Source organism: Carlito syrichta, unplaced genomic scaffold (genome assembly GCF_000164805.1).
Source record: "Carlito syrichta isolate Samal-C Ts95f unplaced genomic scaffold, Tarsius_syrichta-2.0.1 Scaffold288311, whole genome shotgun sequence".
Taxonomy (NCBI): Eukaryota; Metazoa; Chordata; class Mammalia; order Primates; family Tarsiidae; genus Carlito; species Carlito syrichta.
In genome coordinates, this window is record NW_007232407.1 from 70,459 (window position 1) to 92,119 (window position 21,661).

A 21,661-nucleotide genomic window follows, 5' to 3' on the forward strand; every position below is an offset into this window, starting at 1 on the left:
TACAGTACATCTCAGTTCTGACTAGTCACATTTCAGTGCTCAGAAGCCATATGTGGCTAGTGGCTACCTGCTATATTGAGCAATATAGCCTTAGCTTCTCTTTTACTTTATATCATTGTTGACCACCTTTTAATAGCTAACAATTCTTGATTCAGGCATGCCAAAGAGATATTGCAGGGTTGGTTCTGGACCATTGCAGTGAAATGAATATTGCAATAAAGTGAAATCACCATAAAGCAAATATTGCAATAAAGTAAGTCACAGAATTATTTGGTTTCCCAGTGCATGCAAAAGTTATGTTTATATATACTATAGACTACTTGGAGTACAGAGGCATTATGTCTTTTAAAAAGTGCATATCTTAATTAAAAACACTTTATTGCTAAAAAACACCAATGATCCTTTGAGACTTCAGCAAGTCATAACCTGTTTTGTTTGTGAAGGGTCTTGCCTCAATGCTGATGACTACTGACTTACCAGAGTGGTGGTTGCTAAAGGTGTGGTGGATGTGGCAGTTTCTTAAAATAAGACAGTAATAAATTTGGTCACATTGATTAACTGTTCGTTTCACAAAATATTTCTGTGTAGCATGCAATGCTGTTTGATAGCATTTTACCAACAGCAGAACTTCTTTAAAATTGGGGTCAGTCCTCTCAAATCCTGCTGCTTCTTTATCAACTAAATTTGTGTAATAGTCGAAATCTTTTGTTGTCATTTCAACAATGTTTACAGCATCTTCACCAGGAACAGATACCATCTCAAGAAACCACTTTCTTTTGCTCATCCAGAAGAAGCAACTCCTCATCCATTCTAGATTTTTTCATGAGATTGCAACAGTTCAGTCACATCTTCAAGCTCCACTTCAAGTTCTCTTGCTGTTTCCACCACATCTGCAGTTACTATAGTTATGAAGAGAAGAAATGGAAATCAATGAAACAAAAAACAGTTTTAAAAAGCAGTGTGTATTTTGCTCCACTGGAGTCTTGAGCTCCTTGAAGTCATGCATGGGGGTTGAAATCAGCTCCTTTCAAACTCCTGTTAATGTAGACATTTTTATCCCCTCCTATGACTCACAGATGTTCTTAATAACATCTAGAAGGGTCACCAGAAGATTTTTCATTTACTTTGCCAAAATTCATCAGAGGAATCACTGTCTGTGGCAGCAGTAACCTTACAGAAATATTTAAATATTTAAGTATTTCTTAAATAATAAGACTTGAAAGTTGGAATCACTCCGTGATCCATGGGCTACAGAATGGATGTTATGTTAGCAGGCCTGAAAACAACATTAATCTCCTTGTGTAAGAACTCCACTGGAGCTCTTGGGTGACCAGGTGCATTGTCAATGAAAAAATAATATTTTGAAAGAAATCTTTTTTCCTGAGAAGTAGGTTGCAACAGTGGGCTTAAACTATTCAATAAACCATGCTGTAAATAGATGTGCTGTCACCCAGGCTTTGTTGTTCCATTGTAGAGCACAAGCAGAGTAGATTTAGCATAATTCTTAAAGGTCCTAGGATTTTCAAAATGGTTAATGGGCATTGGCTTCAACTTAAAGTCACCATTTGCATTAACCCCTAACAAGAGTCAGTCTGTCCTTTGAAGCTTTGAAGCCAGCCTCTGACTTCTCCTCTCTAGCTATGAAAGTCCTAGATGGCATCTTCTTCCAATAGAAGGCTGTTTTATCTACTTGTAAAAGTTGTAGCTTAGTGTATCAACCCTCATCAATGATCTTAGCCAGATCTTCTGGATAACTTGCTGCAACTTCTCCATCAATATTTGCTGCTTCACCTTGTACTTTTATGATATGGAGATGGTTTCCTTGCTTAAACATCTTGAAACAATCTCTGCTAGGTTCTGACTTCTTCTGCAACTCCCTGCCTCTCTCAGCCTTAATAGAATTGAAGAGAGTTAGGGCCTTGCTGTGGATTAGGCTTTGGCTTAAGGGAGTGTTGTGCTGCTTTGATCCTCTGTCCACACCACTCAAACTTTCTTCATATCAGCAATAAGACTGTTTTACTATCTTACCATTTATGTGTTCACTGGACTAGCACTTTTAATTTCCTTCAAGAATTTTTCCTTTGCATTCACAGCTTGGCTAACTGTTTGACTCAGGAGGCCTAGTTTTTCGCCTATCTTGGCGTTCAACCTGCCTTTCTCACTAAGTTTAATTATTTCTAGCTTTTGACATAAAGTGACACCTTTCACTTGAACACTTAGAGGCCATTGTAGGGTTATTAATAGGCCTACTTTTAATATTCTTATGTCTTAGGAAATAGGGAGACGTGGGGAGAGGGAGACAGAAGGGCAGAGAGGGAGAGAGATAGGGGAAAGGTGGGTTAATGAAACAGAATACACACAACATATCAATTAAGTTCACCCTCTTCTGTCAGTGTAGTTCTTGGCACTCTAAAATAATGACAATAGTAACATCAAAGATCACTTATCATAGATTGCCATAAGACGTAATAATAATGAAAAAATCTGGGGAAAAACGTTTGAAATACTGTGAGAATTACCAAAATGTGACACAGAGATACAAATTGAGCACATGGTGTAAGCAGAATGGCACTGATAGACTTGCTTAACACAGAGGTGCCACAAACTTTCAACTTGTAAAAAAGCACAATAAGGCAAACTGTATTAAACCAAGGTATACCTGTATTAAATATTTCCTGTTTCAATTGCTGATGTGATTTCTATCTCTAATGAATCCTGATTGATATAGTAGACAAAGCCAAGAGATGGTTCTTTGAAAAGATTAATAAACTTGATAAACTCCTAGCACTACTGATTTGGGCAAAAAAGAGAGAAAACACAAGTTACCTTTATCAGGAATAAAAAAGAGGCATTACTAGAGACTTTCCAATTTTAAAAGCATGGTAAAGCATATTGTAAATACCATAATGCCAATAAATTCTATACCTGAGATGAAATGAAAAAATTTCTTGAAAATACAGCTTACTAAAACTCTCATAAGAAGAAAAGGAAAAACTAGCAGTCCTATATCTGTCAAAGAAATTGAATCTGTAATCAAAAACCTTCCCATAAATAAAGCTCAGGCCCAAGATGGCTTTACTTGTGAATTCTGTCACACATTAAAGAAGGAAATAATACCAGTCTTGTAAAACTCTTTTAGAAAACAGAGAAGATTGTGAACACTCCCAACTCATTTTATGAGGCCAGCATAATCCTGATACCAAAATCTGAAGAATACATTTTAAGAAAAGATAAAAAGTATAGCCAAGTGTATCTTCCATAAACATAGACTCAGAAATCCTTAACAAAATACTAACAAGTTGAATCTAGCTGTATTTTAAAACAGTACATCATGATCAAGTGAGGTTTAGCTCAGGAATACAAAGTTGGTTACCTTTTAAAAAATAAATCATAATTTAAAATGTAATAATAAATAGCAATCGATTATTTACTAGAATAAATAAAAAGATAAATATCTCAATGGATGAAGAAAAAATATTTGATATAATTCAATAACCATATATGATTTTTAAAAAATTATTAGCTGACTAGGAATAAAAAAGTGCTAAATAGCAATTTAATAAAGGGGGTCGCCAAAAAAAAAAAAAAAGCATACTTAATGGTGAAACAGGGAACAAAATCAAAATCAGGGGTGTTTGCTTTCACCACTTTGTGGAAGTCTAACTAGTGCAATCATGGTGAAAAAGAGTAGATCATTAACTTACAACCTCTTGCCCCCTCCCCTGTATTCTCTATCCCAACATTCCTTTTTATTTCTAATAGTTGTTGTGGGGTTTTTGTTTTATTGGGTTTTGTTTGTTTGTTTTTACCTCTGTATTGCCAGTCTTTCTCAATAAGCTCCAGGAAGGAGAAACTTAGTATAGTATCTAGCTTATAATAAGAATTATTATATGTTTGGTATATGAATGAATACATTTAATGCTTGGGGAACCTTCTCTTCCCTACCTTGTTTTTCTTGTGGAGAGATGTTCACTAATTTATTCCTAGAGCAAGGGAAGTAAATGATCTCATCGTTGAGTTTAGGAGAAGGAGTTGGACAATTTTAGCTCAGACCATTCCTTTTCTCTTCTCTTCTCTTTTTTTTTTTTGAGTTGGAGTCTCACTCTGTCACCCAGACTGGAGTGCAGTAGCCGCTCCCAGCCACCGCAGCCTCGACCTGCTGGGCTCCGGCGATCCTTCGCCTCAGCCTTCCGAGTAGCCGGAATTACAGGCGTGCACTACCACGCCTGGCTGATTTTTTGATTTATTGTAGACATGAGGTCTCGCTGCCCAGGCAGGTCTCCAACCCACGGGCTCAGGCAATCCACTCACCTCAGCCTCCCAAAGGAGCCCGGCTCCTTTTCTCTTCTTAAGTTGCAGAGAGCACACATCATATCCTCTTCTATGTAATAAGTTTTATAGGAGTAGCCCACACACAGAGGAGATACCACTTATGATTTAGGAGGTACATCTGTTTGATTTAGCAGTGAAATAGCTTACTTGCCCTTAAGCCTAATATGTTTTCTCCAATTCAGCCTTGCTAGTAATGTTTATGTTTTGATCTTTAGCTCTCTGACCTGTGTAACTGAACTCAAGAAGGAAAAAGAGCTGGAAGCATTATTTATTGACTCATCTAAAAAATTTACTGTCTAAAATCTAAAATATTATTTCTCAAAAAAATCAGTATTAAATTGCAAACTACTAGTTAGAAAAAAGTTATTTATGACATGACAAAGTATTACTATCTTTAAAATATTAGAAGCTCTTACAAATTCATAGGAATATAATTAACTACAGTGGAAAACCAAGTAAGCATTAGCCATAATTCACAATATAATAAATACACAAATGGCTAGTAATAATAATTGCTATCATACATTAAGGGCATATTATGTAAACACTTTACATGCATTATCTCACTTAATTCTTTAGCAATCCAAGAATATAATATTGTTATTCTTTTCTCTTTACTATAGCAAATACATAGTGTTTATTATGTGCCAGACAGTCTCTAAGCATTTCATTTACATTCTACCCATTTTATAGACTAGGAAACAGACATGGAGAGTAGAGCAGTTTGCATAAATAGTTGAGCCAATCTTTGAACTCAGGAAGTCTGACTTTAGATCCTGTGTTTCTTAATTGCTACTCTATACTGCCTCACTATTAAACAAAGAAATGTAATGCTTTCCTAGTCTCATTTTAATTTTATTTTTACATTTCGAAAATAGTACATGCTTGTACTGCCAAATCTGAGTAATGGGGCAGTATGTAAAATTAAAAATAGTTATCCTGTTTACACTCCCAAACTCTGTTCCTCAGAGTTAACAGTTCTTAACATTTTGGTGTGCATTCTTCAAGATTTTCAAGAAAGGAAAATTTTTAAAGTGAGATGTTACTTTTCTCTTACTAGTGTAGCAGACATTTTAAAAATATTACTAGTAAATATTATTGGCAAATATGCGGAGAGCAAGCACCTTGATGTACTACTAATGAGAATGTAAATAGTACAGTATATGGAAGGGACCAAAAATATCCTCAGAATTATCTTTTGGAGGGTGGGCCCCTTGAAATACACTTGGAATTTGTTCCTCTGAATCAGACAATCCACTAAAGTTTGTATCTGGAAGTTTTTAGGTTGTGTCATGATTTGCAGAAGAAATGTCCCGAGTTTTGGCAGGCAGGTGACTGGTTCTTTCATCAAGACAATGCAACTGCCCACACTGCACTGAATGTCCAACAGTCTTTGCCCAAAAATGGCATGACCCCAGTGCCACGCCCTCCCTATTCACCCAATCTCTCCTCGAGCTACTTTTTTTTGTTTGTTTCCCTGGATGATGAAAAGTCTTCAAAAGGAAATGTCTGGCCAATGTAGAAGAGATGAAACAAAAAACAGCAGGAGCACTAAAAGGCATCAAAATTGACAGTTCAAAAACTGTTTTGAGAAGTAGAAAAAGCATCTCAATAGGTGTATTGCATCAAATGAAGAGTACTTTGAAGGTTACTGAAGTTTAAACATGTAAGAATAAATACATAATTTTTCATAAATAAATTCTGGGTTTTGCAGGGGGTCCCCCCTTGAATCTGGTAGAAAATGTGGTACAGTCTATTAGAACTTCAAAGTTCTTATCTTTGATCCATCGTTTTCAAAGAATTATTTCTAGGAAAAATAGGATAAATGCCCCCAAATATTTGCAATATATGAATAACGATAAAGATATTTACTGCAAAGTTTATAATAGCAGTTTTTTAAAAACTCAACATTGAAAACACCCCTTATGGAGTCTGTAGGTGTTTTAACAATTATAGTATGTTACTGTATAGGCAGTTAAATATTACAGGTGATTTTTTTTTCCTTGTAAGATAAAGCAGAGTAGATATTTAGAAATTAAAAAAATCTTTACTGTTTCATTGAGCAAAATCACATAATTCCTTTAAGTCACAGTCTTCTCATTTGAAATCAGTATTAGGAGAAGTACAGAACTTATTAATATTGCACCTGATATCATTAAGTAGCCCCTATTATTAGTAGTATCTCCCAATTTTTCACAGTTAACATTTTATAGTAATCAGAAATGTTTACACACGCATGCACAGAGTACCTCAACAAAGCACCTTATGCCATATCAACTATCAGAGGTTTGTTAAAGACCATTTCTTAGAATCAGCAGATATAATTTCAGGTGTTTTGGCTCTTTGTAAATTCAGGCAAATTGCTAAATTTAAAAAATAACCTTATCTACAGAAATGGAGATGCCAACTAAAGTGCCAAACTCTGAGGGTTGTTTTGAGGGTCAAGTGAGATAATTTGAGCATAAGTAATGTGAAAAAGTACAATGCTGCCAGTATCCCTGATCAATATAGACACAAAAATCTTCAACAAAATACTAGCAAACCAATTCCAGCAGCACATCCAAAAGATAATTCAACCTGGTCAAGTGGGTTTTGTTCCAGAGATCCAAGGATGGTTTAACACACACAAATCAATAAATTGACTCACTACATAAGCAGAATTGAAAACAAGAAGATCATATGATCTTCTCAATAGATACAGAAATAGCATCTGGTAAAATCCATCATCCCTTCATGATAAAAATGTTCAATAAATTAGGCACATACCTCAAAATAGAGCTATTTATGATAAACCCACAGCCAATATCATACTGAATGGGCAAAAGTTTAAAGCATTCCCCCTAAAAACTAGAACAAGACAAGAAAGATGTCCACTTTCCCCACTCCTATTCAGGATACATTCCTTAACAGAGCATTTCAAGAGGAAGATATAGCAGGTATCCAAAAAAGAAAAGAAGTCGTCAAATTATCTCTGCTGATGACCTGATTTCATACCTTGAAAATCTTAAAGATTCCTCCAGAAGACTCCTGTATCTGATAAATGACTTCAATAAAGTTTCAGGATACATATCAGTGTACCATATATACAATGGAATATTATGTAGCCATAAAGAAGGACAAATATATGAACTTCACAGCAACTTGGTTGGATTTGGAGTTGATCATACTCAGTGATCTATCACAGAAGCAAAGAACAGAGTACCATATGTTCTCACTCATAAGCGGACCTTGAACAATTATAATACTATACGAAAGCGTTTGACAGTAATGGGAAACTGTCGGGGCAGGGGTGGGACTGGCAGTTGAGGGAAACTGCTAGGGGAGGGAGGGGCATACCTCATCAAAAAGGGGGCCTGCATAATCCATGTTTGTATACCTAACCCTGAATTGTACCCCACATCTTTATAATAAAAAAAAATAAAACAAAAACAAAATCATTGTACAAAAATCAGTAGCATTTTTGTACACCAATAGCTCTCAAGCTGAGAACCAAATCAAGAACTCAATTCAATTTACAATTGCCACACACATAAGTAAAGTACCTAGGAATACATTTAACCAGAGAGATTTACAATCTCTATGAAAAGACTACAAAACACTGATGAAATAAATTATAGGTGAAACAAACAAATGGAAAAATATTCCATGCTCATGGATGGGAAGAATCAGTATTTTTAAAATGATTATACTACCCAAATGGTATATATGTATGTCTGTGGAATACTGTGCAGCCATAAAAAAAGAATGAAATTATGTCTTCTGTAGCAACATGGATGGAGCTGGAGGCCATTATCCTGTCGGAAATAACTTAGAAAATGAAATATCACATGTTCTCACTTATAAGTGGGAGTTACACATTGGGTTCACATGGACATAAAAATGAAATAATAGTCACTGGAATTTCCAAAAGGGGGGAGACGAGTACGGGGTGAGGATGGAAAAACTGCCTCTACTGTGTTTATTCTTTGGGTGATGACCTCACTAGAAGCCCAGACCTCAGCACACACAACATGCCCATGTAACAAACCTGCACATGTACCCCCTGAATGTAAAATCAAATGCAGTAGTAAAAAGTCATGCAAAGTAAAGAGTGCTATACAAACACATTTTGCATAAGAGCTGGTTTTAAGCATATTGCTAGATTGTGTCCTAGCACAGTGCCTGGAATCTAGTGTTTATACATCTATTATTTGCATATTTTGGAACTGATAAATTGTTCTGCATATTGAAAGTCTGATTTTGTATAGTCCTTTGATTTGTTCATTTTCAGCTTTTTACTTGTTATGATAGAAGAAGTAATTATTAAAATTGGTGTGCATTATTTCCCCTTATTTTAGGAATGGAACATTGCTAAACTTTCAATTGAGTATGATTCTGAGCCCTTTGGAAAGGAACGAGATGCAGCTATTAAGAAACTGGCTACTGAGGCTGGAGTAGAAGTCATTGTACGGATCTCACATACATTATATGACCTGGACAAGTAAGCACCCCCCCCTTTTTCATTTTTTTATTGTGAGAAAATACATGTTTCATAATATTTTCCATCTTAAATGTTTGGGGACTTAAGTTCATAAAATGGAAATAATAAAATATCCTAGAGTTGTGAGAGAATAAAATGAGCACATGTTAAACCCTAGCATTGTATTTAGCCGCTATGATTTTTATTCACCCAATGACAGGTACCAAAATTATAGACATAGTACAGAAGATAAAATTACTCAGCATTTCCGTTTCAAAACTATTATTGATTAAGATTATTTCAGAATTTTTCTTTACTGAGTCTACTGTGATCTTGCCTTTCTGGGCTCTTAGCATGATTAATTTTATAGGTTATATGATACATAGCCATAAGTTACCTTGACATATTTTGCATGATTGTCTTGTTACTTTATTTCATGTGTAAATATCCTGTCTCTCTATCTGGATTTTAAGTCCAGATGCAAATTGAATGTAATATAACTTTGCATAACTGTAGCCCTCTGAATAATGGCATAATACATATTGTGTGAGCAGAGGTAGAAAAACTACCTATAAGGTATGTGTTCACCAATTGGGTGATGACGTCACTAGAAGCCTAAACCCCAGCTTACACAATTGTATTTTTCAAAGTGGATTCCTCAAAACAAATCCTTGGTAATGCTTTGTCTGACACAGATTCTGTGGTCAAATTTAAGATTAGGAAGTACTATAATGCTGTGAGTTTTGGAGGTTCATAATACTTATTAACTCAAAACTTTGGACATGTAGTTGTCACTATAACTACTGAAATCTCATTATTTATGTACCTTTTAAATTATTTTGCTTTTTTAGTAATTTATACATTTTTTCAAGTTAATAAAGCGAATTCTATAAGTAACATGGGAGGCTAGTTAATTTGATACCACATTTCCAAGTATATAATAAATTATGATTTGTTTCAGGCTAAGGTCTTACTTGACATTAAGCTAGAAATTATATATCCTTTGATAGCAAACTTGCCTTCCTATTTACCAATTTGCTTAACTTCAGGGAGCAAGAAGGAAACAGAATAGGATAAAAGCAGTTGTTTTTAAGTAGGAGATTCAGTGTTATGCAAAAAATTAGTGTTTACTGGGTTAAATGTGAATATTTACCATATGTAATCTATTATATTAAAATATAACATAGACATTTTTTTGTTTTCATTTTTCTACTGTTACATAATTGACATTGTCCTCAGTAGTATCATTGCAGTATTATTACAATCAGCATAATTCATTATAACTCTATGTATAAACTCAAAATACTATACCAAAACAAAATTTACTTAAAGCAAAAAGGATTTCTTTTATGGTGATTACTTTTACATGTAAATGATGCATCATTACATGTGATATGATGAAAAATACACTATATTTAGACTAAGACATCTTTATTTGTCATTTATCAGTTATATGATCTTGACTAGTTTGGTAAACCTTCTTAGTAGGCTTTTCTCATCTGTAAAATGATGGAGTTGGATTTTACTTCTAACTCTTTATCAAGGTCCAAAGCTAAGAAAATGGCCATAGTTAAAAAGAATAATTAGTTATTCCACAATAGTGTATAATCTAAACTTAATCTAAATTGCCATTGACAAAGCTAGTTATTCTTTTTTTTTTTTTTTTAAGTATAACTTGATTGAGACAATTAGTGATCAGAAGTAAATATAAAAGGTAAAAGTACTTACATTTAAAGAACTTGAAATTTGGGGGGTTTTATGTCCTAATTATATAACATAGATTAGAGATGCTGACATCACTAATGAAGATATAAGCACAGTAAAAAATAGCAAGTACTTGTCACTATAATAATATAGAATCCTAATTAATAAAACTTGCTGAAGGAAATAAGGAGATGTAGGTCAAGGAATACAAAGTAGAAAATATGTAAAATAAACAAATCTAGAAATCTAGTGTACAACATAAAGACTACAGCTAATAAAACTATGTTGTATTTAGGGTTTTTGTTAAATAAATAGATTTTAGTTGCTTTTGTAACCCACACTCAAAACAGTAATGGTTGAGACTATAGATATGTTAATCTGCTTCACTATATTTTTATATATCCTATTTTACTATTTATAATCTATCTCATAACATGTAAGCCTCAAATATACATAATAAAATTAATTTTTTTAATGAAACTTGCTTACTATTCCTTAGTATAATTATCAGCCTGATTTGGCTTTTGTTGGTGATTGAGAGATTCTTTGAACTGAATTGTAACATGTTTTCTACATATCCATGTATATTAACTTTAGGCTACTTTACCCTCTTAGGCTGAGTGACCCACTTATGAATGATTTATTCATAAGTCCTTACTATTGGTTGCCTTAAAGGCCTTGATATTTGTATACTACATATTTTTGACGCTTAGTAAATATCTAGAAGATGAAGTTAATTATTTTTAGATTCAGTCATTTTGAACACACTTCTGTTCACTGTAAGGAACTAGCATTCTCCTAGATTTAATTTTATTTTCTAATTTTAAGCCTTTTCAGAGTTTATCAACCCAACTATATTGTCATTTTTAAAGAAATACTGACTGCATTTATCTAACTTTTATAATAGGATCATAGAACTCAATGGTGGACAACCGCCTCTAACTTATAAAAGATTCCAAACTCTCATCAGCAAAATGGAACCCCTAGAGATACCAGTAGAGACAATTACTTCAGAAGTGATAGAAAAATGCACAACTCCTCTTTCTGATGACCATGATGAGAAATATGGAGTTCCTTCACTGGAAGAGCTCGGTGGGTATAAACTGTAATCAACGTGGAGCTTAAGAGTTAATAAATCATAAATTTCTTGAAAATTTATAATTTTGCCATGTAAAGTATTTTGCCTTAGGAGGGGGAAAGAAAGGGGTAAAGAGAGGAGAAAGAAAAGAAACTCTTAAACTAAGAAGTGATACATCTGTACACTGTTTATATGTTCTATAAATATGTGATCTGTTGTTATACCTTAAGATGTACATCCTGAAGAATAGAAACCATGCCGTATCCTCTATATGTGAGGGCCTCAACAGGCCCTCAGTTCATTTTTATGCTACACTTACAATTTTTCTGTGAAGTAATTTATTCTTCCAATTATTGGAGTGAAGTAAAAATTATTTTAGTTTCAGAAGAATGATTTTTTTTTCTTTTCTATTTTGTTTTTTAGGTTTTGATACAGATGGCTTATCCTCTGCAGTGTGGCCAGGCGGAGAAACTGAAGCACTTACACGTTTGGAAAGGCATTTGGAAAGAAAAGTATGATAATGTAGATTTTATAACTGTGCTCATATTTCCAAACTAGCATGTTAAAAATAATTTCACTCTCTCTCTCTTTTTTTTTTTTTTTTTTTGAGTCAGGGTCTCACTCTGTCACCCAGGCTGGAAGGCAGAGACACGATCACCACTTACTATAACTTGAATCTCCTGGGCTCAGGCAATCCTTCCACCTCAGCCTCCCATGTAGATGAGACTACAACTGTACATCACCACTCCTGGCTAATATTTTTCTTTTTTGTAGAGACGAAGTCTCACCATGTTTCCTAGCCTGGTCTTAAACTCCTAGGCTCAAGCAATCTTTCTACCTCGACCACCTAAGTTCTGAGATTACAGGCATGAGCCACTGCACCCACCATCACTCTCTTTCAAAGACAAAAAAAAAGATTGTTTACAAGGAGAACTGAGGGAAATAGTAAAAATAGCACAAACCTAATTGTTTAAAAATTAACAACTGTTTTCTCATTTAAATGCCCTTGCCTGTCCTCTTCTGATTATTTCCCCTTTAGCTACTCCTGTACTACCTCTTCTGTCCGTTCTACCTAACTGGTGTCTGATGACTGTAACTGCAGCTAGAATTGAATTCTTCATTCACCTTTACCTCAGTTTTAAAGAGACAGGTTGAGGGTGCTGTCAGCCTTTTGTTGAAAATTTATTTCACTTGAATATGTGCTGCTTGAGGATGGCTGAAGCAAACGAATGCTCAGTTTTAGAATCTTTTATTTTGTATTAAAACATGTAATTTGTGGTTGGGATAAGAAAATTTTTTTCTCTGAGAACTGTGTAGCTTTTAAAAAATCTCAGATTTGAGCACTCGTAAATGAAAAAGCTACTTCGTTAATGCAATTTTCTATGTGTGTTTTCAGGCTTGGGTGGCAAACTTTGAAAGACCCCGAATGAATGCAAATTCTCTGCTTGCAAGCCCTACTGGACTCAGTCCTTACCTCCGATTTGGTTGTTTGTCATGTCGACTGTTTTATTTCAAACTAACGGATCTTTACAAAAAGGTATTATCTAAAATGGGAGCATATTTTTCTTTTTTTTTTTTAATAATCAATATTTTTTTATTATGATGTTGTGGGGTACAGTTAAGGGTTAGGTATACAAATACGTTTCATTCAGGCACCCTATTGATTAGAGGTGCTTCCCCGTCCCCAGACAGATATTTGCTCGTTAATCCCATCTCCCCTCCCCCCATAGTTTCCCACTACTGTCAGTCATTTTCTTATAGTATTAGATTGGATGTTCAAGGTCCATTATATGAGTGAAAACATGTGCTACTCGGACCTTTGTTTTTGTGAGAGGTCACTCAGTATTATAGACTCTAGTTCCATCCAGGTTGCTGCAAAATTCATGATTTTGTTCTTTTTTATGGGGAGCATATTTTTCAACACTTTTTAAAAAAATTGCTGATAATACTTCCTTGCTTTTTAATCATAGGTAAAGAAGAACAGTTCCCCTCCCCTTTCTCTTTATGGGCAACTATTATGGCGTGAATTTTTCTATACAGCAGCAACAAATAATCCACGCTTTGATAAGATGGAAGGAAATCCCATCTGTGTTCAGATTCCTTGGGATAAGAATCCTGAGGCTTTAGCCAAATGGGCAGAAGGCCGGACAGGCTTTCCATGGATTGATGCCATCATGACACAGCTTCGTCAGGAGGGCTGGATTCACCATTTAGCCAGACATGCTGTTGCTTGCTTCCTGACACGAGGTGACCTGTGGATTAGTTGGGAAGAAGGAATGAAAGTAAGTGTTCTTACGAATATAGCATGGCCTTATTTTGAAGGAATCTATACTTTATTAAAACAAATCCCAGAATTTGCCTAGTATATAGATGTATTTATAGTCTAGTTTTTTCAGTGGATAAAACACTTAATTCCCAAAATAAAGATACCGTTCTGGAGAGCAGGATGGTATAATCAGACAGGAGAAGTGGTGAAAACTGGTTAACTCAATTAGCCTAAAGGCATTTCAGTGGTTAAACCAGCCAAGCCATTACAAGAACTGTAAGATATCCAGTGTTTTGGGAAGCTGAAGTGAGAGGATTGCTTGAGACCAGGAGTTTCAGACCAGCCTGGGCAACATAGCAAAAAAGTTTTAAAATAATTAGTGGGGCATGATGGTGTATGCCTATAGCTCCAGCTATTCAGGAGGCTGAGGTAGGAGGATCACATAAGCCTAGGAGCTATGATTGTGCCACTGCACTCCAGTCTGGGCAACCGAGTGAGACCTTGTCTCTAAAACTTAATTAATAAAATAAAAAGAGAACTTTAAGATTTAATATTCTGGATTTATTAGATAGATATATCTACAGGTTATCATTTCTGTTACACGGTGGATTCACCCGAGTCCCCAGTAATAGTGAATTCATATTACAAATTTTAAAATGTAAATTATTTTACCTTACTTCAGCATCACAGCTTTTTAGTAATAACTCTCTTATTAAAGAGAAGCATACTATTTTTTGTGATGTCATCTGTGGTTATACATAAGAAGATTGGCATATATGTTTTGCCTTTCTGGTTATACCATAAACTTTCCCAGACAAGGATCATCTCTGAGCCTATGGTTTTTTGTATCTTCTGTATCTCCTAGTCCAAAGTTGTACACAAAGGTGTATAGCATACACTTAATGAATGTATAAAAGTCATTTACTTGAATTCTATTTCCTTTTGAATCAAAGAATTCAAAATTTAAGCTGTAATGCTAGTGTATTTTTTAAAGTGTGTTTATATTGGATATGCTTCCTTTACTTTTTATTGTCAATTTATTTCTTTATTTTTTGAGTTGGAGTCTCACTCTGTCGCCCAGGCTGGAGTGCAGCAGCACACTTGCGGCCATCCCAGTGTTGACCTGCTGGGCTCTGGCAGTCTGTCTGCCTCAGTCTTCCAAGTAGCTGGAACTACAGGCATGTGCTACCATGCCCGGCTAAATTTTGATTTATTGTAGAGACGAGGTCTCGCCAAGTTGCCTGGGCTGGTCTCAAACCCATGGGCTCAGGCAATCCACTCACTTTGGCCTCTCAAAGTGCTGGGATTATAGACTAAACCACCAAACCCGTGGTTTTACTTCCTTTATCTAGGCCAGTATATCAAGCTTCTAAGTTTTTGTTAATGATTTATTTGGTAGCATTTTTGCTTTCTTGGAAGTGCTTTACTACTTTTTTTCTTTCTACTCATATCCTATCTTATTCTTTTAAATCAGTAGCTTGAGTAATTTGTTAACCTTCCCTCCCCCTAATAACACTGCAAAGCTTGGAAAAGTAAATTCTGTTCAGATACATGTTTCTTTCCCTGAAATAGCTCATTATAGAACAGAACATATACAAGGAAGCTAACTTTGGAATGTTTAATTTTACAGTTCTGTGCTAGATTTTCTGTGCCTTGATTTATGATCTCCAGTGACCTCAGAAATGCTTGCTTTGACAGTTCTGTGAGTGCAAACTAATTGGTTACTGTTGCTTCTGAAGGTATTTGAAGAATTATTGCTTGATGCAGATTGGAGCATAAATGCTGGAAGTTGGATGTGGCTGTCTTGTAGTTCCTTTTTCCAACAGTTTTTTCACTGCTATTGCCCTGTTGGTTTTGGTAGGCGAACAGATCCCAATGGAGACTATATCAGGTAAATCAAGGGTGATGATTATTCAGTTTGGAATAGTTAATCCAGGAAGAGCTTTGCATATTTAAGAGACAAAGTACTCCTCACAATGGGCAGCAAAAATGAGGAGAAGGGGAAATAGATCATTTAAATGGTATTAGATTGATTTTGGTCCCTTATAGTTAGTGGTTTATTGTAGTTTGTTTAAAGTACATTGCATTAATAATTCTTATTCCTTCTCTCAAAAGGCGTTATTTGCCTGTCCTAAGAGGCTTCCCTGCAAAGTATATCTATGATCCCTGGAATGCACCAGAAGGTATCCAAAAGGTAGCCAAATGTTTGATAGGAGTTAATTATCCTAAGCCAATGGTGAACCATGCTGAGGCAAGCCGTTTGAACATTGAAAGGATGAAACAGATCTATCAGCAGCTTTCACGATACAGAGGACTAGGTAAGTCAGGAACTGCCTTTAGTGTGTTTCTTTGACAGCTATTTATGTGCCTATTATTGAATTCAATCTGGATCATAATTTAATAGTAGATTTTTCCCCCCCTTTAGGTCTTCTTGCATCAGTACCTTCTAATCCTAATGGGAATGGAGGCTTCATGGGGTATTCTCCTGCAGAAAATACCCCAGGTTGTAGCAGCAGTGGAAGTAAGTGAAAAGGAAATGTCTGTACTAACATAAACAGATTAATAATTAGATTTATTATGTATTGATCTTCACTGTAATATGTCTTATAAAAATCTATCTTTGCAATTAGTCTAATAGCTTCTTTGAACACAGGCCGTCATGCACATCCCCACGCACACATCCTCTAACTTCCTTGGTGACACTTCAGAGATGGAAACATCTTTACGTGTAGTAGATATCAGGTCAAGTTCAAGATCTTGCAAACTAAATGAGGAGAGCAGTTTTAAGGGTAAAATGAAACTCAACTCTCATATTTTCAGAATGCTCGTTATTTTTTACTCTCTTTAGGTATACAGCAGCTATAAGGTAATTAGTTAAGAAAGTCAGTGACCCTGTGAACACATGTGAACATGGCCAAAAGATTTATCATACACATGCATAGGGCCTCTAGTCCTTTTGCACATGAGTTTTTTCCTTACAAAGTCTGAACTGTGATAGTTTTCTATATGGTATATATTTAGTTATCATGGAAATTATTAATATGTGATATATTAATAATGTCAAAAAGTCAGTATGCATTATATCAATTTTCTGTGACTGTAACGAAAAATTGCATGAGGCTAAGTAATTTGACTAAAAATAGGACATTTGAAGCATGCTTTTTTAAAAAAAAGTCAGATATTCTACATTGATATTAAGGATAAAACCTTAAAAAAACAAACCTTTCTGAATTCAGAAATATTCTGTATCCTTATGAGAGCAGCATTATTTTATCCTCCAAGAATTAGTTTTGGGAGAAAGAAACAACAGCCCGTGTGTTTGGACTGCCTACGTTGTGCCTAGTAGGAGGGGATTGTTGCCTGCGTTCTCACAATAACCTATGGAGACGGTGATGGGATCCCCATCATTGGGGAAGCAATCCTAGAGAGGTTAGGTAAGTTATAGCCAAAATCCCACAGTTAGGAAGTGGTTGAGCTCAGATTCAGATCCAAGTCTGACTGCCCCCAAAGCTTATACTCTTTCCTGCATGATTGGGCCTCCGCTGCAGATGGAATGTCATGTGTTGTTGACAAGATAAAATGTTTTATTACTGGAATGTGGTTCGCTCAGCAGATTGTTGCTAATGAAGACATATACTTGAGAAATGTTCTTTCTCAGAGTGTCCAACAATTGGAAGTCAACTTCAGCAAGATCATTTCAAAAGATCTTTCAGATCTCCTGTTCAGTTCACAGCCAGCCTTGTTAGCCCACACATGAGAATGAGGGCCAGAAGCTCTGTGAACCACTAAGATGACAGGCAGGGAGCATAGAGATGGGAAGCAGCGGCCCCAGTTGCCGGGCTGGTGGACAGTGATGGTACATGCCACTTCCTAGTCCTCTTGGATCTGTATCCTTTATTTGGAATTATCCTCAGACGCTACTCATGATAGCAAGTTAAGTTGGGATAATTTTGCTTCACAGATTTAAGAACATAAGGTAGTTTATGATGTAATAGAATTAATAAGTCTTGAAATTATTTAAATCATGTAAATATTTGCCTATAACACAACTTTTAGGTAGGTTCTATAAGGCTTTCAAAAGACACAGAAGTCATAAAAGCTACATAGAGCTTATGGTTTGAATGGAGGTATGGAGGAGAAACAAAAACAAATGAAAAAGTGACTGACTATAAAACACCATTTCCACATCTGGCAGGAGGAAAGGGAGAGATCATTAAGAGCTTAAAGAACTAGAGAAGTTTTCTCGGAAGATGGTGGGCTGGGCAGCATTTGGGTAGTCAGATGAAGGAGAAAACCTTTAGACCTGGAAATGAGAGTGCTTGTGCAACGATCCTTAGGACTTGGGCGGTGCTATTAAGCATTCTCTTCTTGGGTTTCTGCTCCATCTGAAAGGTCTTATGTGCTTCTAGAGCATCTCTCTTTATTGCTCCACACTCATCCTGTTTGTAGGTGTCTTGCAAGGCACATCAAAGGGGGGCTGACTTCTTTTCTTAGGTTTTTAAATGACTGTGGAACATTCTTAGTCTTTGCAACATAAATTGCATTTTTCTCCTCTCAGTTTTTGTAGTGTTGTGTGTGTTTGTGCACGCATGCACGCCTGTGTACCCAGGAAAGGAGTGAGCTGTATATAGATGCCTTAAAGTACTTTTGTTTCTATAAGAAAACAAACCACAGTCTATTTACTGTGACAATATGTTTTCATTTTTATTTAATTTTTATAGATTGAAAAATATAGTTTATTTAGAAAGTAAATTAGAGAGAGAGAAGAGAGAAGAGATTCACCTCTCCAAGGTAGGGGAGGGGGCCAAAGCTTAGGAAGACATAGCAGCAGCTATAGCTCAAAGAGCCACGTTGGATACACCAGAGTTTATCAAAGCAGTGACCCAAAAATTCTTTTCGTGTAATTGATGGCATAACGTGAGGGGAAAGTGATCAAGTAGTTTCTACCCTCTCAAAACTTTTTTTTTTTAAGCAAGAAATACTTTTTATTTCTTTTTAAGTCATTTTCACTCTAGGATTCCTATCTTGTACACTGTGAAGTTTAACTGCTGTGTGATCCTGAAGACATGAATATGGGAATTTGCAATTTTTGTGCATGACTGTGCTATAATAACAAGCCAATTGATTCACAAAACTCTGTTCTCTACTCATTGTCTCTTGTACTATTTCCATGAAAATATAATTTACTGCATTATATGGGGAAGTTTTAGGCTATAGTGATATTCATGAATTTAGATAGTTAGAAGATCCTGAGTGCCTGCCTATTATGTAGCTCTCTAAAAAAAACAAACACCATCTTAGGAAATTTCCAATGTATTTATTTAGCTTATAAATTTATCCCTCCATCCCCAAGGGGAAAAAGTCACTCTCCTGATTTTAATATCATAATTTTGTTCTTTTTTAATAGATATTAAGTCACATAGTTTCTATTTTTTTGTGTGTCTGGCAGCTTTCACTCAATATTTTCTTTTGAGATTATTCTCATTTTTTTAAAATCTTAGTACTGGTAGAAGGATTAGACTTGGTAAACTTCAGAAAATGAAACCGGGGTGATTAGTTTATGACTTGTCCTAAGGGCTACCTCTGTGAATCTTCTAGTAAATTTTACCTTTCCTTCTTCAGAGTCCATACTGTATCCTGTACATACATACATCCATCCCAACACCTAGTGATACTTCTTAGAACCTTGCAGTTTTATGAGTCTGTCTCCTCCTCAATTGTGGACCCCTTGAAGGCAGACCATGTCTTAGTAGTATTTGTATCCTTACTGCCTGGTTTAGTCCCTAGCATGAAGAGGCATTCAACAAATGTGTAAATAAATGAGATATTTTAAGGTATAAATAAATAAATAAGATATTTTAAACTATTTGTTGATTTTTTTATTGTAGGAAAATGTACATGACTTAAAATTTACCATTTTAATTGTTTAAGTGTACAGTTTAGTGGCATTAAGTATATTCACATAGTTGTGTGAAATTTTAAATAGTGTTATACAGTACTGCATGATTACAAGTATTCTTTTTTTTTTTTTTTGAGTTGGAGTCTCGCTCCATCGCCTAGGCTGGAGTGTAGTGTCATGCTCACGGCTACCCCAGCATCAACCTGCTGGGTTCAGGTGATCCCTCCGTCTCAGCCTTCCATGTAGTCGTAATTACAGGCGCACACTACCACACCCAGCTAACTTTTTGATGTATTGTAGAGATGAGATCTCACCAAGTTGCTCAGGCTGTTCTCAAATCTGTGGGCTCAGACAGTTCCCTCACCTCGGCCTCCCAAAGTGCTGGGATTACAGGCTACAGTCACCACGCCCAGCAGTGACAAATATTCTATTAGGGGAAGCCCTACTGATGGTTGGACCAGGAGTAGTACCATTCAGTGGTGAATTTCCATAATCCAGAGTCTGACCATCAGCCTTAAAAGTCCAAAAACTTTTAGTATAATTTAAACGTTTTGATATAATCAGAGATGACCACTCTATGATGTCAAATTAGAAATTTTAAAATAATATGAATCAAAATATCTTTTTTTTTTTGGTAGAGACAGGGTCTCAGCTATGTTGCCCGGGCTAGTCTTGAACTCCTGGCCTCAAGCAGTCTTCCTGCGTTAGCCTTTCAAAATACAGGAATTTCAGGCATGAGCCACCACACCCAGCCAAACTGGATTATTATAGGCAGCATGAGTGTACTAATTAATGGCAGAGATATATATGCCTTATCAGTGATTACATCCCTCATCCAGGGTATCCACTTTCCCAATTTTGAGTACTAGAGAAACCTGATGAGCATAAAATTGAAGGACAGGCTTGGTGAGCATAAAATTGAAGGACACCTCAGCATTTTAGGAGACCGAGGTGAGAGGATCACTTGAGACCAGAAGCTTGAGACCGGCCTGGACAACATTGTGAAACCCTCATCTTTATAATAAATAAATGAATACAAATTTTAAAAATTAGCCAGCATGGCAGCATGCATCTGTAGTCTTTGCTCTTCATGAGAGGTGGGAGGATTGTTTGAGCCCAGGAATTCAAGGCTGCAATGAGCTATGATCACACCACTCTTCTCTAGCCTGGGTAACAAAGTGAGACCCTGCCTCTAAAATAATAATAATAGTTAAATTAAAATTAAAATAAGTATCTAGTCTTGCTCAAGCCATAAAGTGACCTATATAGGGGCCAGAATGCTCCTAATTTTCCAGAATCTGACACACTGACAGAACTGTTTCCCTAAAACTAAGTTTTCTGTGCTAAACAACACATTCTCCTGAAACGTTTCTTTTTTTTTTTTTTTGAAACTTTTCTTTTTAGAAGGGTTGATCAAATTGCTCAGGCAAGGGAGCTGACAGATTCTGTCCCTTCCCCTTGCTATGTGACTTGAGTTTCACGCTCAGCTGGCAGACTCTTATTCCCTTATCTCTAAGGAAGTACGTACGTTTGGGGGAGCTCTCAAGGAGTGTGGGAGGAAGGGACAAGAGAAGGAGGGAAGTTGGTCTTACCATCGCCCCTGTGTTCTACCTTCATGGACAAGTTTCTAATTGTTGCCATCTATTAAAGAAATCTTTTAAGAAAATGAGTATTAGATATCAGTAACATCCTTCATAATAAATACTCTTTTTAAAATCAGGGAAAAAGAGAAAGAAAATGAGTGTTAGTGATTTTGCCTTTGAACTGTCAACATTTCTATGAGCCTGAATTTAAATTTTTGTGATTTTTGGTTCATAGGAGGATGAGATTTAGTCTTAAAAGCATATAAATGACATTAAATATAAAAATACAAATACTAAAAATTGGATTTGCAGCCTTTTTTTTTTTTTTTTTGATATTTGG

The 21,661-nt window shown here is 35.7% G+C and overlaps 1 protein-coding gene across 1 annotated transcript in view; it reads left to right on the top strand.

Annotated features, from left to right (window-relative positions):
- CRY1 (cryptochrome circadian clock 1) overlaps nucleotides 1–21,661 on the top strand; it is a 30,940-nt gene that overhangs the window by 7,324 nt on the left and 1,955 nt on the right. Inside the window, exons 2-9 of the mRNA XM_021710214.1 lie at nucleotides 8,670–8,812; nucleotides 11,403–11,587; nucleotides 11,997–12,085; nucleotides 12,970–13,110; nucleotides 13,544–13,855; nucleotides 15,579–15,730; nucleotides 15,955–16,157; nucleotides 16,265–16,360. Of these exons, the coding sequence (XP_021565889.1) occupies nucleotides 11,470–11,587; nucleotides 11,997–12,085; nucleotides 12,970–13,110; nucleotides 13,544–13,855; nucleotides 15,579–15,730; nucleotides 15,955–16,157; nucleotides 16,265–16,360 (1,111 nt within the window). The 5' untranslated portion in view covers nucleotides 8,670–8,812; nucleotides 11,403–11,469. The remainder of the gene's footprint in view (nucleotides 1–8,669; nucleotides 8,813–11,402; nucleotides 11,588–11,996; nucleotides 12,086–12,969; nucleotides 13,111–13,543; nucleotides 13,856–15,578; nucleotides 15,731–15,954; nucleotides 16,158–16,264; nucleotides 16,361–21,661) is intronic.